The sequence below is a fragment of the Nyctereutes procyonoides genome, unplaced genomic scaffold (genome assembly GCF_905146905.1).
Source record: "Nyctereutes procyonoides isolate TBG_1078 unplaced genomic scaffold, NYPRO_anot_genome, whole genome shotgun sequence".
In the NCBI taxonomy this organism is placed as follows: Eukaryota; Metazoa; Chordata; class Mammalia; order Carnivora; family Canidae; genus Nyctereutes; species Nyctereutes procyonoides.
Window position 1 is genome coordinate 21,935,961 of NW_026575122.1, and position 16,922 is coordinate 21,952,882.

At 49.3% G+C, this 16,922-nt stretch overlaps 1 protein-coding gene across 6 annotated transcripts in view; it reads right to left on the reverse strand.

Moving 5' to 3' along the window:
* The window catches only part of STAB2 (stabilin 2), a 137,623-nt gene that overhangs the window by 83,765 nt on the left and 36,936 nt on the right, over nt 1-16,922 (reverse strand). For all 6 annotated transcript variants that reach the window (XR_008665915.1, XR_008665914.1, XR_008665916.1 and 3 more), the window contains exons 10-18: nt 15,874-16,007; nt 14,229-14,311; nt 12,532-12,681; nt 10,985-11,128; nt 10,397-10,453; nt 10,118-10,243; nt 5,567-5,620; nt 5,189-5,269; nt 2,179-2,331 (exon numbers count right to left, since the gene is read on the reverse strand). Coding sequence is in view for 1 of the 6 variants with exons in the window: in XM_055336600.1 (XP_055192575.1) it covers nt 2,179-2,331; nt 5,189-5,269; nt 5,567-5,620; nt 10,118-10,243; nt 10,397-10,453; nt 10,985-11,128; nt 12,532-12,681; nt 14,229-14,311; nt 15,874-16,007 (982 nt within the window). In the remaining 5 variants the exon portion in view is untranslated. The remainder of the gene's footprint in view (nt 1-2,178; nt 2,332-5,188; nt 5,270-5,566; nt 5,621-10,117; nt 10,244-10,396; nt 10,454-10,984; nt 11,129-12,531; nt 12,682-14,228; nt 14,312-15,873; nt 16,008-16,922) is intronic.

The following is a 16,922-nucleotide window of genomic DNA, read 5'->3' on the forward strand; positions in this document are numbered from 1 at the left end:
TCCGTGTGGGCACTGCCACTGTCCTCCTGATGGGGGCACTGCTTCCATTCTTCCAGCTCTCACGGGCTTCCGGTATGTCCTACCCCTCCCTCCTCACCTCTCTGGTCCCAGCGGGCAAAGGGAGTTCCCGCCATCGCTTCTCCTTGGATGCCCCAGCATAACTGATTTGTCTTCTTAGCCCTGCCCACCCCGCTGTAGTAGCATCTTCTTTAAAATATCTTCATTTGAACCATGAGGGTAACCTCTGTTCCTCATGCAGGGACCCTAACTTGTACAGCAGATTATTAATTAAATCTCTAAAATCCAAACATACAAAACTAAAGGCAGATATGGGTTCAGGCTGGTAAAAACTGAGACTTTTAGACAATGCCAGCTGCTCCCACTTTGTGCTGGCCCCAGGTGCTTTGCAGAGAATGCATTTGTACCTTTAACAGACCCAACAAAACCATCCTAAGTCATGCAGAGCAGATAGATTTAACTTTAAGCCCAGAGAAAATAGTAAAAGATGACTCTGTCCTAAGGCAGGTTTTGGGATGCCTTTTTCTCTAATAAAGCAAAGATCTTTTGGGTTGCAGCTCAAACCCACTTCTTGATTCTTTTCTTTGGGAATCTGGAGAACCAGCTTTGAGCAACCTGGAACAGACCAACTGTGCAACAAGTCAGGCAGTTAGGGCTGCCCTTGTCCCTCCACAGACTTCCGTCCTTGACCTTGAGGGGTGCCTGTGTGGGGTGGGGAAGCTCTAAAGTCAAGAGACCCTGTTTTCCAAAACCTTTCACCTTTGGAATGGGAGATGGGACTATTCTCCTCTGGCCTGTGCTGAACTTCACCCCAGCCCATGCCACTTGACATACCTGCCAGAACTTGTTTTTTCAAAGAATGAACCAAACAGAAATCAGTGCCAGGGACTGGCTGGGAAAGTAACCGAATTTCTGCCTCTCTTAAAAAGGGGTGCTCAGAATTGAATCACATCCTCCAGATGATATACGACTGGCATGGAGGATGTATGGGACCAATATCCTAAAGCATCAGAGGAACTGGCCACAATCCCGTGCCAGGTGCTCAACTCCCTATTTCCAGCCTTCACAGTAAGAGGTGAGAGGAGGGATCAATAAACGAAACCTATCCAATGAGGCCGTTATTCCTTGTTCAGTGCCCATATTCCAAGGATATTTTGATAACGATCATTGAAGTATTATTGAAGTGTCCTGAAAAGAAAGACCTAGGCCTGTTCCTGCGGCAACTTTGGTGGTATGGTTTCCATGGGAACCGAAGGATCACATGTCCACTGGTGCTGGAACTTGGGGTGCTTTGAATAAAACCAGCTCAGCCAAGTATGTTGCTATGGGAACGGGAAAGGCCATGAGAAGGTACCCAAGCTCAGAGGCAAACAGGAAGTTTGCTTTTTGAAAAGAAATACAGAATGACGGTTGATTGGCAAGGCCAGAGCACCCACCTGCGAAGAAAGCCTATTTTAAGTTTCTGGGAGCATAGCTGTGGGCTTGGGGTGGGGTGGCCCAGGTGATATGCTCCCCTTGCGCTGTAGCGGAGTGCAGTAGCATGCCCCTCCGAGTTCACGTTCCCTTGATTAAGTCTTTGCCAGTGTAACTCGTTAAGGTGAGGCGGTGCTAGGGTAGGTGGGTTCTTAGTCTAATGACTGGTGTCTGTGAAGAAGTGAGAGGGCCACACAATGACCCACATGGGGAGGGAAGCCATGTGAACACAGGCAGAGATTGGAATGATGCAGTTAGTTGCCCAGGACGGTCCCAGCATCAGAGGCTGGGATTGGGGAGGAAGGAAACCTCCCAGCACCGTCAAAGGGAGCCCGGCCAGCTTCGGCCTTGATCTCAGGCCGCTGCCTCCAGAACCTTGGGAGAATACATTTCTGTTGCTTGAAGCCTCTTAGTTTGTGGGGATCTGTTTGGGCAGCTCCAAGGAGCCAGCGGAACCGGGGGGTGGTGGTGGTGGTGGTGGATCATCATGGAACATTCCTCCCAGGAGCCTCATGAATATTTTTCAAGGTAGTACCTCAAGCCCCTGGCCTTGCCCCTTGGTGGAGACAGGAGCTGCTTGGTGCGAGGCTCCCATGGTGTAACTCTGCTCTCCAGGTCCCTCAGAACTGAGAGAGGAGGAGTATGGCCTGCCCCGGGGCCCCCTCCTTGTGTTCCCGGTTTCCTTACCAGCTTCATCTCTCTCTTGCTTTCATCACATCGGTGGGGCAGAATGGGCATGATGGAGGGAGGAATGAGGACACCGCTCAGAGTGTAGATGCGGCCGTTTTGGGCAATGACCTCGGTGTCTTCCACGGCCACATCATTCGCCAGGATCTGGCCCTGGGAGGAAGCAATGACATCCTTTGCCCCAGCCTGCAGGACAGCAGCCATCCCAGGCCCCTCCGAGCACTGGCCACCCCTCAGACTGTTGCTCTGAGAAGGGCCTGGCTGATATGGAAAGATGGACTTTTTTTAAAAAAGATTGATTGATTGATTGATTTGAGGGGGTGGGTGTTGCGGAGGATGGGGTGAAGGACGGAGGGAGAGAGAGAATCCCAAGCAGGCTCCAGGCTCAGCAGGGAGCATGACTCGGGGCTTGATCCCGTGACCCTGAGACCCTGAGCTGAGACCAAGAGTCCGAGGCTTGACTGATGGAGCCCGGCCGCCCCCAGCGAGAGACGGATCTTAAACGAGCCGGGGCCCAGATGCTTCTGCAGACATGGTGCTTGCAGGCCAGCCTCGCGGGGCCTGGATCCATGGGGATCCAGGAACACAGCCATGGGGTGCGTGTGGCCACACCTACCAACTGCCTGTTAGGCTCCACTTTCGGCGCTGGGGCTGCACCGACGGGGACCCCGGGAAGCCCTGCTCTAGCCGAGCGGCAGGACGTGAACCGCCTGGCGGTGAGTCCCACCCGCTTCCCTGCTCGCTTGTCCTGCGGCGCTGACCACGACCCGGCCCGGTGGCTCCCGGGGGCTCGGGGACGTCTTCCTGTAGCCCGTCCCATCCCAGATTCCCTGGGAGCTCCCTTCAGACGGCAGCTGCCATCCCCACGGCCCTGGAGCCCGGGTCTGAGTCGCCATCTCTGCGCCAATGCCTCCAGCTCCCAACCAGCTTCTCCCGAGGGACGAGGGACGAGGGACGGATGCCCAGCACGGCACCTCGCTGCTCCATATCCCGCCCCTTATCTCTCACCAAGAGTAAGGCCTCAGGCCCGAGTGTGACCTGACTGCGCTCCTCCTCCTCTTCCCACTGCCCTGACTGTCCCTCCTTCTCTTCCTTCACCCCCTCTGTTCAGGCGCCACGATCTGGCTGTTCCTCCACAGGCACACGCTTCTTTCTGTGTCTGTCCTTGCGCTCTCTCTCGCTCACGCTCTCTCTCTGGAATGCTCTTTCCCCCAGATATTCTTGCTGCTTGCCTGTATTTTCATGTCCTTCAGGCCTTTGCTCAGCTGTTCTCTGCTCCACCACCTCCAACACCTCCACCACCTCCACTTCCTCCACCACCTCCACCACCTCCACCACCTCCACTTCCTCCACCACCTCCACTTCCTCCACCACCTCCACTTCCTCCACCACCTCCACTTCCTCCACCACCTCCTCCACCACTACCACCTCCACCTCCTCTACCATCACAGCCTCTACCACCTCCACCTTCTCCACTTCTCCCACCTCCACCTCCACCACTACCTCCACCACCTTCACCTCCACCTCCACCTCTACTACCTCCACCTCCTCCTCCACCTCCACCACCTCCTCTACCTCCACTACCTCCACCTCCACTACCTCCACCTCCACTACCTCCACCTCCACCACCTCCACCACCTCCACCACCTCCACCACCTTCTCCACTTCCACCACCTCCTCCACCTCCTCCACCTCCACCACCACCTCCTCCACCTCCACCACCTCCTCCACCACCACCACCACCACCTCCACCACCTTCACCTCCACCACCTGCACCTCCACCACCACCACTACCTCCACCATCTCCACCTCCACCACCTCCACCACCTCCACCTCTACCACCTCCACCACCACCACCATCTCCACCTCCACCACCACCACCATCTCCACCACCACCACCACCTCCACTACCACTACCTCCACCTCCACCACCACCACCTCCACCTCCACCACCTCCACCTCCACCACCTCCACCTCCACCACTACCACCACCTCCTCCACCTCCTCCACCTCTACCACCTCCACCACCTCCACCACCACCTCCTCCACCTCCACCACCTCCCCCACCACCACCACCTCCACCATCACAACCTCTACCACCTCCACCTTCTCCACTTCTCCCACCTCCACCTCCACAACTACCTCCACCACCTTCACCTCCACCACCACTACCTCCACCACCTCCACTACCTCCACCTCCACCATCTCCACCCCTCCACCACCTGCACCTCCACCACCACCACTATCTCCACCATCTCCACCTGCACCACCTCCACCATCTCTACCTCCACCACCTGCACCTCTACCACCTCCACCACCACCACCATCTCCACCTCCACCACCACCTCCACCTCCACCACCACCACCTCCACCTCCACCACCTCCACCTCTACCACCTCCACCACCACCACCTCCACCAGCATCACCAGTGGATTAACAGGAGACATAATCTGTGTCCTCGCAGCCTTGTACTGTTGTTAGACCAGGGGATCAGCTGAATAAAGCCGCCTTCACTGAGTCTCTTAAGTGAGTCATGTTCCTTCCCACCACAGGGCCTCTGCACAGTCTCCCTGCTGCTTGGATCTTTCTTCTACTCATCTCTGCCCAGGTTGCCTGTACTCACCCTTTGAAGCTTGCCTAAAGCATTGCTTCTCCCTGCCCCGAGGACCTCTAGACACCCAGACATGTGCAGCTTCCTCCTATTGTAAACTCTCACCATAATTAAAATGACACTTCTTATAATCGTAACAAAATCATGAGCAGATCATTACTAAGCTGTTTAAAGTGTGTTTTCCTGGCTGCAGTGTAAGCCTGTCTTCCTCACTGCTTTATCCTTGGCATCTAGTTCTGGGTCTCACACGGGCACTTGGTCAGCAAATAAACACAGCAGTGAAGTGAAAAAAATAACAAATAAATGCAGTGATCCTAAAGACACAAGCCTGTGAGTTAGGGTAGAGGTAGGCCAATAGCGACAAGCAGAGCAGAAACACATGTGAGTTGTGACACCTACATTGTTTGTGGTGTTGAACTGGATGAACTGGTTGGCCAGACTCCTAATGTGTGGGGCCAGAATGAGGGTCGCCACCTCAAGCTGCAAAGAGAAGAGAACAACATATTTTGAGCGAGGCATGAGCCCTGCTTTTGTGAAGGTCTCATTGGAAACAATAGTCTGGAAGTCCAGGAAATAAATAATGGGAGCCCTGGTTTCACCAGTTTTGTGGCTTCGAGGGTCCCCTTGATAATGGGTTCATTATTCCCCACCCAGGGTAGGCCCAGAGCTACAAGTAAAGAACCACTGTCACGTGTTTTCTGGTGCCTTAATAACAGAATGTGAGACTAGGTCAGATACGGGGACAATAGGGAAAATAGGGCAGGAAGTGGGGCCAACCTGAGTAAGTGGGACAATGTGGTATCTGACGAGTTCCAGAAGCTTCCGGGATCCCTGCAAAACAATCAAAATACTTCTTTAGTCCCTGTAGGAAGTACTGCTCTCCCCTTTTGTGGGGACCCTCCTCTAGTTACTCTGGACACATAATCAATAAAAATAAATGACCCCTAGTGTCCTCACTGGGAGGGCAGGGTGAAAGGGCCCCAACACCGAGGAGCCGAGCTTCACCCCATTCCTGTGCTGTGGCAGCAGCCACTCTGGAAGCACTCTGCGCACGTTTTATTTGATTTTCTTAAAAGCCTTGTGGGGGGAAGGACTGCTATCGACTCATTTTACGTGTGACACCGGCGAGTTTTAGCTACATGAGCTCACCAAGCTAACCTAGGGGATAAGCCTAAGATGTCCACCCTCAATTCCATCATCTCTTAGAAGGTCTGAAGCCACATTCTGGAACTGCTAAGGCAGCCTCAGCTTACGATCCTATTTCACTTCCTCCATAAGTGAATGTCCGTGTGTCGGACCACATCCTGGTAATTTGGGAATGCCCCACCCTTCTAGGAACAGCTGGGCAGACACCTCCCCTCTGCACCTGCATGGTACATGGTCATCGCTCCTCCAAAGCCCTGCCCAGGGTCTCTCATGCCCCAGAAGTGTTTGCAGCAGGTGGAGGAAAAGGGGTCTTGAGACTCTCGGCAGGGGGAGCCATCCCCACAGGGGTGGCCTGGGGGGGAGCCCGCAGAGGTGAGGGGCGCAGGGGACCTTTCTGTGGGGCACAGCAGCCGTGGGGTCTGCTGCAGTTGGCCTGCAGACTCCCTGCAGTCAGAGCCGGGGGCACAGGCTTCCTGACACTGGAGTTCTGCTTCTTAAGTGGCACACTGGTGGACGCACGGGTGAGGCTGGGAGGAGGATCACAGTCAGGTTTGCAGGAGCCTCCCCAAGGCTGACTACCCCAGGCGCAAGCTCCAGTAGCCAGCGGCCCTATGAAGAACAGGCCCTGTGCACTGGGTCTAGGTCCCCAGGTCGTGAAGTGACCACACGTCCTGGCTCGTCTGTGGCCACCCTGCTTTCTGCCCTGTATGCTGGCAACTGCATTCCCTCTGGGTGATGCATTGTGTGGTCCCCACAACTACACAACTACCAGCCCACAGCACTGTGAGCCAAGCAGGGTTAGCAGTAAGAATGTTGACATGGGACCCTGGGGACCAGCCCTGGATGTGACACTTCCTGCAGCCCTAGCTCTGTTCCTGGGTGTCTGGCTCTTGTCTTCCCCTCACAGCTGCTTCACGGTTCCCACATGTGAGCACTTGCCGGCAGAGGCAGTGCTACTACAAGTTTGGATGTTCAGTGGTGGAAGGGGTGAGAAAAAGTGGGGACCGATGGGTGATGCCAGCCCAAAGGGACTGCACACCCTCGGGAGGCAGGGGCCAGATCTGCCTGGTGTATGAATGGGCTGCCAGGCCATAAAGTGTGTGGCATATGGCGGGCCCCGTGCAAACACTTGTGCCAATAAGTTAAAAGGGGGGAAGGGGTCCTAGGAAAAGCACTGAGCTTGACCTTGCGGTCCTGATTGGGCCTCTGTCACCCTGAGCATGCCACATGGCTCCCTCCAGGCCTTGGTTTCACCTGCAGAATAAAGAGTAGTGGGACCCCTTCTGATCCTCTGATTCTATAGGGAGGACGTTACCGACTGGATCATTCACTTCCAGAGCCCCAGAATTAATTGGCGTTGGATCCTTTTTTTACATGAAGCAGGAGAAAGAAAAGGGCCGAGGAGCTGCTGGGCATCATCCCTGCCATCGTGTGTGCCTGTTGCCTCGTGTGGCCGTGGGCCACGAGGGCCATCATTCATTTAGGAGTCAGTCCAGGTGGCTCAGCTAAGCAGGATGCGTGTCCAGGAGCTGCTGTTTTTAGCAGAGCCTCTCTCTCATGAAGACATCTGCCCCCTCCCTGACGTTTTAGGTAAAAAAAAAACAAAAACAAAAACAAAAAAACAAAAAAACAAAAACCCAGCCCTTTGATGCCAGGTCATAGAGCTTTTCTACCACATTGCTCGTATGAGCCCGGACTCCACGGTGTCACCTCCCTTTATCTCATGAGCTGGTGGGGTCAGTCTCTCCTTCCCTTTGCTTTTGTTTTGCCTGGTTCGGTGACAAATCATAACTGGGGCTGCTTATCAGTAGCTGCAGTCTCTGTGGGGGCAGGATAGTTCCTGGACTTTTTGCTTTAGTTCTCCCCGAAGCAAAAAGATATGCTGGGAAGGAAATGTGGCATTCTAAGATCAGAATCAGAAGCCGCTCCTCTAATGAAATCTATTTATTTTCCATTTCATCGGCAGAGCTGATGGGGCCCTTTCTGTCTCCTGCTGGATTTCATCCCTGAAATAAAGCTGAAGCATGCTATTCAAATGTCTGGAGAGACAAAGACCTTCCTAGAGGTTGAGAAGCTTTAACTCAACAGGCTCTGGACCTGAGAATAAAGCGGAAAAGATCATCCTATTCCTCACCTAGAAACCAATGTGGAAGGAGACTGTTGACTCAGAACCAGGAAACTTGCAGCGTTTATAACCTTTGAGGGCAGAAGGATGCTGCCTCTGGGAGCAAGGAGATGGGGAGCCAGCGGCAGCGGCACATCGGTTCTCTGTGGAGCCAAGGGAGCCCTGAGCCCCGAGCTCCGCACAGGCCAGCTGCTGCTGTAGAAGTGCTCCCGCCCTAGGTCAGTGTCAGGCTGCAAGGCGCTCTCCCTGGAGGGGGCTGGGAAGACTACATAGTCTCCTCCCCATAGCCCAAGCAAGCTGCTCCAGCCACAGCTCCAAGGACTTAGGAAGGAAGACAAAGACGAGAGCTTTCTGAGCAAAGGTGGTTGACAGAAAAGCAGGGAGGTTGCTATTTTTCTATTCGAATGAAAAGATTTTGCTTTAATTCTAGGTGTAGCTGGTTAGCTGTCTGAGAACGCCTTTAATATTATTTTTAAAAACCTGTATTAAAGTAGAAGCTATGGACTCAGTGAAGCCATATAATCTCTGGATTTTAATAATCTCCCAGGGGAGTATTATTATTATTATTATTATTATTATTTAATTATTATTACTTTTTTGCTTTAAAATTCAGCGTGAATTTGTGTTCCAAAGAGAGCTACACCAGTTTTTCTGCAATGTTTACGTTTCAGAAAATGTGCATGTGAATCATACATAGTTTTACAACAGTGCTCTATCTTGAAGACACTGGGAAATCCAACTGTTCAAGCAGAAAGCCATAGTGAATCCTTTCACATGGTGAACATCTGCTTGCAATGTGAGAGATTACCTTCTGATTTATCTTTTGGATCCACACGTTTTTTAATCCAAAATTTTCTGAAAGCAAGATGTCCTTGTAGATGCCCAAAAGTATTCTAGAGAGGTTTGTAGCCCTGTGCATCTCTAAGCCATACATGCAACGAGTCTCAGGGTTCCAGAAACAGTGTGGCCTGGGTCACCTGAGTTAAAAAGTTGGTACTTTCCCCAAATGTCTATTTCTAGATCTCATAGAGGTGCCATTAAATCAGAACGCTTGGGGAATGGTTTGTGAGCCACCTACATAACAGGCTCCAAGGGTGATTTCTAAGTACACTGAAATTTAGGAATCTCTGCCCTAAAAGATCCGGGCCCCTCATTTTGTGCAATGAGCTGATCTACATGAGGTTGTGAGTAGTCTTGCCCCATTGGCAGGATGGTGGCATGATTTTAGGGCACTGGAGGAAGGCTGTGGCCCTTCCTAGAATTCCATCACATGACATTCTAATGAACGAAATTCCATAATTAGTCACTCTTCCCTTCAGCTTTAGGCTGTTATTTCTGGGAGAGGAAACACTTTAACTGGTGCCAGTGATTTACGCTCTTGGGTGAAGGAGAAAAATCTCCTTTCTAGATGAGAATGTGAAAGAATTGAAGTCTTATGGTAAATAGGGGTGGAGGGTTATTGTGAAGAGAGGTGAATGCAATAGAAAGCAATGTCTGGGGCATCTAAAAATAACATTTATTCCTTTTTCTTTTTTTTAAAGAGGGTTCCATGTCTAACATGGAGCCCAACATGAGGCTTGAACTCACGACCCTGAGATCAAGACCTGTGCTGAGGTCAAGTCAGGTACTTAACCCACTGAGCCACTCAGGTCCCCCAAGATTTGTGCCTTTTACATTTAGCCTAGACCTGGCCCAGGATGGTTTAGTTTGGAATTCATCTTCTCGGTAGTTTTGGAGTAGGGAAATCAAAATATTGATTTTGCCACTGAGAAATACTAGAAGAGCCAGGAAAAAAATCAAACTAATCATGTAGAACTAGGGCAGCAAATAGATTTTATTTCGTGTGCTCAGTCTGACTGGCTACTTGGAACTCTGTCCAGGATATTGGAGCCACATCCATGGTTCCAGAGGACTGTGATTGATTAATGATGTCTGCCTCGGTTGCTAGAGGGTAGATGGTGATACATGAACATCTCTAGTTTGCAAAAAGTCTGTATGGGCATAGGCTGAGGCAGCAATGCTGACACGATGCCATCAGAGTACGTAGAATACCATACCTCTGGAGAAAGGAGGTAATCAAGAGTGCCATCCTTCATGTTGTCCAAGGCTTCATTACTTGGAACAAAAATGGTGTATGGTGTGCCAGCCCCATCTTCTTCTAAGGCACGTCCCACATTGGTTTCCTGCATTTGAGAAATGAAAGGTTATATCTGCAACCTATCTCTGACAAATACTTCAAGTCATTCCTTGGCAAATATTTATCATTGACACCTCTGCTCATTATATAAAAGACTGGACATAAAACCATGTTCCAGAAGCTCATGAAAAGTACGTACCTCTAACAAAGACCTGAACTTGCTGTATTTTAGTTGCAGCATTGTCATTATGGTTTGCTAAAAATCACAAAAAGAAACAGGCAGTTTAGGAAGTAGACACCCCAACATTAAAAGGTTTGTGACAGAGTTTATAGGTAAATGTGGATAGAAAAGAACCAAGTCAACCACAACACATTATAGAAATGCTTCCTGTTGTTATTGAAAAAGTGGTTTAGATCTGTGTATTCTGAGGTAGCCTTTGGCCATCATCAAATGAGTCAAAAGAAATAAATTTCTATTGCAGTGAGGATTGCCCTCCCCCATAAAGCACAAGAGAGAACTTTTCATGACAAATGGATACTAGACTGAATCATCATATGTGGCCATGAAAGAGGTCATAAAATTGAGATCTTTCATGCACCTGTTGTATGGTTTTCTTTCTGTTGGCAAAAGTACCCAGGATTCCACTGAAAACAGAAATTATCCTATTTTCCCCATGGTTAGGGTCCTAGAGCACAAGAAGGACAACCACATAGTGCTGGCATGCATTTTCTTCTTTGATATGACTCTCCCGGGAACAAAGAAAGATGGATTTGGGAAATGTCTCACCTCAGTGTTGCTCTCAAATGTGGGTGTCATCTGGTCCATGGCTCTGTCAAGGATGTGCAGGAGCCCATTGGAAGCAACTATGTCCCCCTGTATAATTTTTACCTTCTTTTTGCCTCCACAGAGTTTAAGCTTTATTTGATTGTCCTAAAACACCAAGAAAAAATAAAATTCATGTGGTATCCTTGAAGGAGTACTGGATTAGAAGTCCTGAGTCCTTGGCTGTCATCTATTGGCTATATGATCTTGGATAAATCACTTAATCTCAAATAGGAAAGTTGGCACTTGCTTGCTTGATTTCACAGGTCTTTCATTAAGATCAAATGAGATAATGTGTGAAACCACTGATGACTACCAGTGATTGCTAAATATGAATAAGGAATCATAAGTCTCCCCCAATAGCCTGCAAGGGCAAAAAGGGCAAAACGATTCAATTTACCGTAAACTTATCACCTACTTTAGTGTGTTTTATAGCCAAGGCACAGAATAAAAAATTTTTGTTGCATAAATGACTGAAACTAATTCCTTCTTCCTTTCATGTGGCTCTTATAAGCTATAGACAATAAATATGTATTGAATGAGTGAAGGAATGGGTGAATGAATGAATGAGTGAAAGAATGTCCTTGTGAGAAAAGAAGCTACATTTTCATCCATCTATCTAGATATCTCTGTCCATCATCCATCCATCCATCTGTCCACCGTCCATCCATCCATCCATCCATCCACCCATCCGTCCATCCGTCCATCCACCCGTCTGTCCATCCATCCATCCTTACACACACAGTACAACACACTGGTTAATGAATCAGGCAAGGAGATCTGCATTTGAATCTTGCCTCTGGCCCTTACTCATGATCTCTTGGTTTTCCCACTTGAAAAATCTCCTTTATGAGGTTGTTGCCAGTCTTATACAACATAAATGAAGGTTTACGTCAGTATTTTGCATAGATTAAGTGCTCAATAACCTATCAACTGTTGATAGTTGGTGAAATACAACAATATAGGTCATAACCCGCACATGCATGTTCTATTAATCACATCCTCTTTCGCTCAGTAAAGTGACAGGAAAAGTAATTTGTGAGAAGGGGGAGGGTAGTTTTACATAAACAACAGAACAGGACTCATGGCATAGGGGAGAAAGAGTGCTAGGTTTGCAGAAGATGGATAAGCTCCAGCAACCTAAAACACAAACATAATCCATTTCCTTTTATAAGAGGGATGCTGATCTGGCTTTGTGCCGGCACTTCCAGGAAACACACTGCACAGCTTCTCCTTCCTGCTGACACCTGAATGATGTGCCCTTAAAGATGAATTCAAACCACAGCAAAGCCCAACATTTTATAACCCTGTCTCCACAATCCTCCTCTCCTGCCAGATCCCTCCTGGTGTTGCTCTCAGCTTCTTCCCTCATAGGGAAGTGCTTTGGCAAACAAGGAATAAAGAAGGAAGTTCCTTGTAACCTGCACGGGGCCAAACACAGACAGAGATTCTGTGGGCACTGGCTCAGCAGACACTTCTTTTCTGGGAGTGAAAATCAGAGAGACCCTCACCTTATCGCCATTGAAGATTTCTCCTGACTTTCCAGTCAGGGTGTAGAAAGTGTCTGTGTTATTCATACGCTCGGTGCTCATCTGCCCAGCAATTATGTGGAGTTTCACAAAGTACTGAGCAGCCTCCTTATCCACCAAGAGATCTTCTACCTAAGGAAAAAGAGCCAGTTCTCTCAGTCTCCATTGGTGTTTAAAGGACAAAGTGAGGCTGTGGGGCATGCACTGGCCACTCAGAGACACCAATGCCAGGGTACCCTAATTCGGGCTTGGGCTTTCTCAGACACAGGTGACTTTGGGGGCAGTGCCATCTGGAGAGTGGGAGGTGGTGTTCCGTGTCCTCCCAGACCGCCAGCAGTAAGGAAGGTGTAGGCACTCAGCAATCATCTTGAGCCCACAGAGCAGACGGGAAAGAAACAAGAAGTTATGTGAAAAGAAAGTGCAAACTCAGGGTTGCAGAAGGGGAGGTGGGTGGGGGGACGGGGTAACTGGGTGACTGACTGGCACTGAGGAGGGCACGTGATAGGATGAGCCCTGGCTGTTAGATGCAGCTGATCAATTATTGAAAACTACATCTGAAACTAATGATGTACTGTATGTTGGCTAATTGAATTTAAATTTAAAAAAGAAAGTGCAAAGTAGATCCATAGAGCTTTTGAACAGGAAAATTAGGATTTTTGAAATCCACTGGACCAACTCTACATTTTGTCAGTATTAAATTTTGTCAGCAATCATTCAACAGATACTTTTTATTAATTCTGTGTGAATAATCTATATATTAAACAAGAGACCACATGCAAAGTGCCTTGTGCAGAGACATTCCCTATTCGAAAGTTTCCTTCCCCAGTAGGAGGGACATGAGGCTACTTCTGAAGTTTAATGGCTGATTCATCTCAGATTGTCTGACAGTGGTGGATATTAGGGTGAGGGGTCTGGCACTCCCTGGGTTTTTATTCAATGCAGCAAAAAATTATCATCACAAAATATCTTGGATTAAGATAAACCACTTTTATGCACATCATCACGTCCATTATCTCTGTTAAACCAAAAGTAACAGCTGTATTGACACCTTCATGATAGGATGCCTCCTCCAGGCATCATGGATTTCATTCCCACTGCATGATATTACTTCAGACAGCAGCTGCTCATGTAGAAGACCACAGTGTACTCCTACTTTCCTCCACCGTCATCATTTACGATGACTTTTTCTTAAGTAGGCACCACACCTAGCATGGAATCCAGTATGGAACCCAGTGTGGGACCAGAACTCACAACTCTGAGATCAAGACCTAAGCCAAGATCAAGAGTTGGACGCTTAACCAATGGAGCCACCCAGGGATTCCATCATTTATTATGATCTTAAAGGAATGAATATATAGCTTATATGTTAGGTTAATTCTTCTTGCAGGAAGTAAGCAGTTTTACGTTATGCAAATTCTATTTATCATGTGATGATACTTAAGATCCCTCAGTTGTTACCTTTGAAGGGGTCTTGATTGGAAGGGGACACTGGTGGGCCCTCTAGAGAGCTGGTAAGGGTCTTGCTGGACATGCAAGTACATGTCTTACAATCAGTGTACATGTGGTCAGGGTGTCATATTTTACTAAACGTTTACTTACCCCCCCCACCCCAATCACCATCCTTATCATCAGTAGATTTAATTTTGTTGTGGGTTTACCACTTTATTTTAAATACTTACATTGAATCCTTTCAGTCCCTTGTCTGTGGGCAAGAGCACAGTGAAGGGTCCCAGGTTAGTTAGCGGCCAGGCATAGGTTTTGTCTTGGGAATAGAAATATGTAAAGAAGGAAAACACCAAGTGAGTCAGAGGCATATGAAGAGTAAATCAAGCAATGAGCTTATCTATTCTAACTGGTATGTGTGGCTCTTGTAACCCGGGAAGCTCCAAGAAAGCAAAAGGCGTCATGATGCACGGCCCCAGAGGAGTTCTACGGAACTATGGTTTGGCTTCAAGGAGACCCTGGGATGACACCTTCTGTGAGGGTCATGTGACAAAATCCTCAGACAATCCTGGCAGGTCCCTGACCCGTGCCTGACTTTCTGGGCTGTTTGTCATCACAGTGAGTGGAGACACAGGCCTGTTCCATCCAGGGCCAGCTCAGAAGAGCCTCATGCTTGATGTAATTCTCTGCTGTTGCCGCCGTGAAATGTTTAATAATTTTTGAACAAAGGACCCCATCTTGTCATTTTGCATGATGCCCTGCAAGTTATGTAGCGGGAGCTGTTTCCATCCTGCTGGAGAAGCTGGGACAGCAGGGCGGGCTCTGGGCTGTCACATAGCAGACAACGTGGACCAGCACTTCATAAGTGGGTGGAAGGTGATGGGGCTTTGTTCAGGGAAATGCTCGAAGGAATACTCTGGAAAGGACACTGTCACCCCTGCCTGCTGTCATCTGATAGTCTGAGGCCTCAGAGGGAGGCTGTAAGAAGCCGGAAGCAAGTCACAAGTACTTGATTCCCTGGAAGATGCCTGGGCAAGAGGAGGATACGTGTGCAGGCTGGGTGGGAAGACCTATGCCAACAAGGTGGCACTGATCCATCCTCTGTGCTCTTTCTGGGAAATCATTTTTTGGTGACTGGTGAATTCTTGGTATTAACATTTTAAGGCTTCTGTTGATTGGTCAAGTCAGTGTTTTACTTTCTGTTGATTGGCCAGATTTGTATCTTATTGAAAGTCTTGTCCAATGGGGCAATCAACTGTAATAGTTCGTTCTCAAGGGGGTGTTAGGTAATGGCCCCTGGAGGGCATTTGGAAAAGATGAAGGCATTTTAGATTGTCACCCTGCCTGAGGGGCTGGTGTCACTGCAGACAATTAGTGGCTGGGGAGGGGGTGGGGCAACAATGCTAAACACCAGGAACATGTGAGAAGATCACACCACCTGTTCTCCAAATTCCCTGGCCCCCACTGTGGACCATGGATACAGCCCCAGGTTTTAGTGACTCTCTGTTCCCTTATTACTGCCAAACTTGCTTCACATTTGGAGGACCCATAAGGTCCAGGGAAAGAGAATGGTCTCCATCCTCACATCAGTAGCTGCCCTATCACATTGTTACTGCAGACTTGTTAATCTCCAGTGACCCCAGGACCCTGTCCTCAGCATTCTGCCTACCACCTGTTGCACTGCTGGACCTCTTGGCACTACCTCCTTGTCTCCTTGGACAGAGCTGCCTGTTTTTTCCCTCTGGCCTGCATGATGCCTCCCTAGGGACCCAATTATAATAGATGCCTCCCCTGTCCCTTTCTGAAGGATTGTGCCTTGCAGGTGCCTTGGCTGCAAGATGATTGCCCTTTACGTGTCAATCAACACCTGTAGCCACATACCCAGGAGTGAGATGAAAGAGGTCAATCTTCCTTGCCATTTTCCTTTGGGTTCAGTGTTTAATTCCCTCAGTTGCTCCATGATGTTTCCGTAACAAGTTGAGCCGTCACCCACGTAACCCTTCTGGCAAGTGCATCTACGGGGAAGGTGAAAACACAGTCTCAGGGGTTAGAGCCATTGAGTATTGAGAGCCTCCAGACCAACTCCCTGTTAGAGATCAGAGAAAGGGCGAGGGCTGTGCACGTTTTTTTTAAGATTTTATTTATTTATTCATAGAGATGCAGAGAGAGAGAGAGAGAGAGAGAGAGGCAGAGACACAGGCAGAGGGAGCAGCAGGCACTACTCAGAGAGCCTTGATCCAGGGTCTCCAGGATCACACCCTGGGCCGCAGGCGGCACTAAGCCGCTGCACCACTGGGGCTGCCCTGTGCACATGTTTATGCCCTGCGTTAGTGCGAGATCTAGTGCAGAGCTTGGTTTAAGCAGGTGCCTGCTGAATGGTTGAAAATAACTGGCACTCAAATTGCAAAAAACACATAAACAATGAAATTTACCACAGTTTTATACAACAGTTTCATAAAAGACTAAGAGTCAAGGAAAAAGTGTAAAGGTGTGCTTGCAGGCTGAGCCGGTACGCACTTAAGAGCCAGTGCTCGGCAGAGTCAGGTTGGAGCCCAGTCTGTCCCCGTGGGTCACACTGCACCTTGGCCTGTCTCAAACTGCGGTCGGCTATTAGCCAGCTTGCACAATCCCGAAAATTCAATCATCGGCTTCCCGGGCTCAGGAAGCGGCTGGCTCCAGGGCTGGCTCTGGACAGCCCTGCTACATCACTGAGGTTTGCTGGCCACTGACTGAAGCTGGCAAGGTGCTTGGTGCTTAGGAAGGAGACGTTCATCAGGGTCCCGGGGTTAGTGAGGAACCTGACACAAGGCGGGGGGCCGTGGCAAGGTGAGAGGTGCAGGGAGGCCGCCGTTGTCCATCCCACAGGTGTGACTCCCGTCGGGGAGAGGCTTCCAAAGGACGGTTACACACTCACAAGTCCAGTTGTGTCT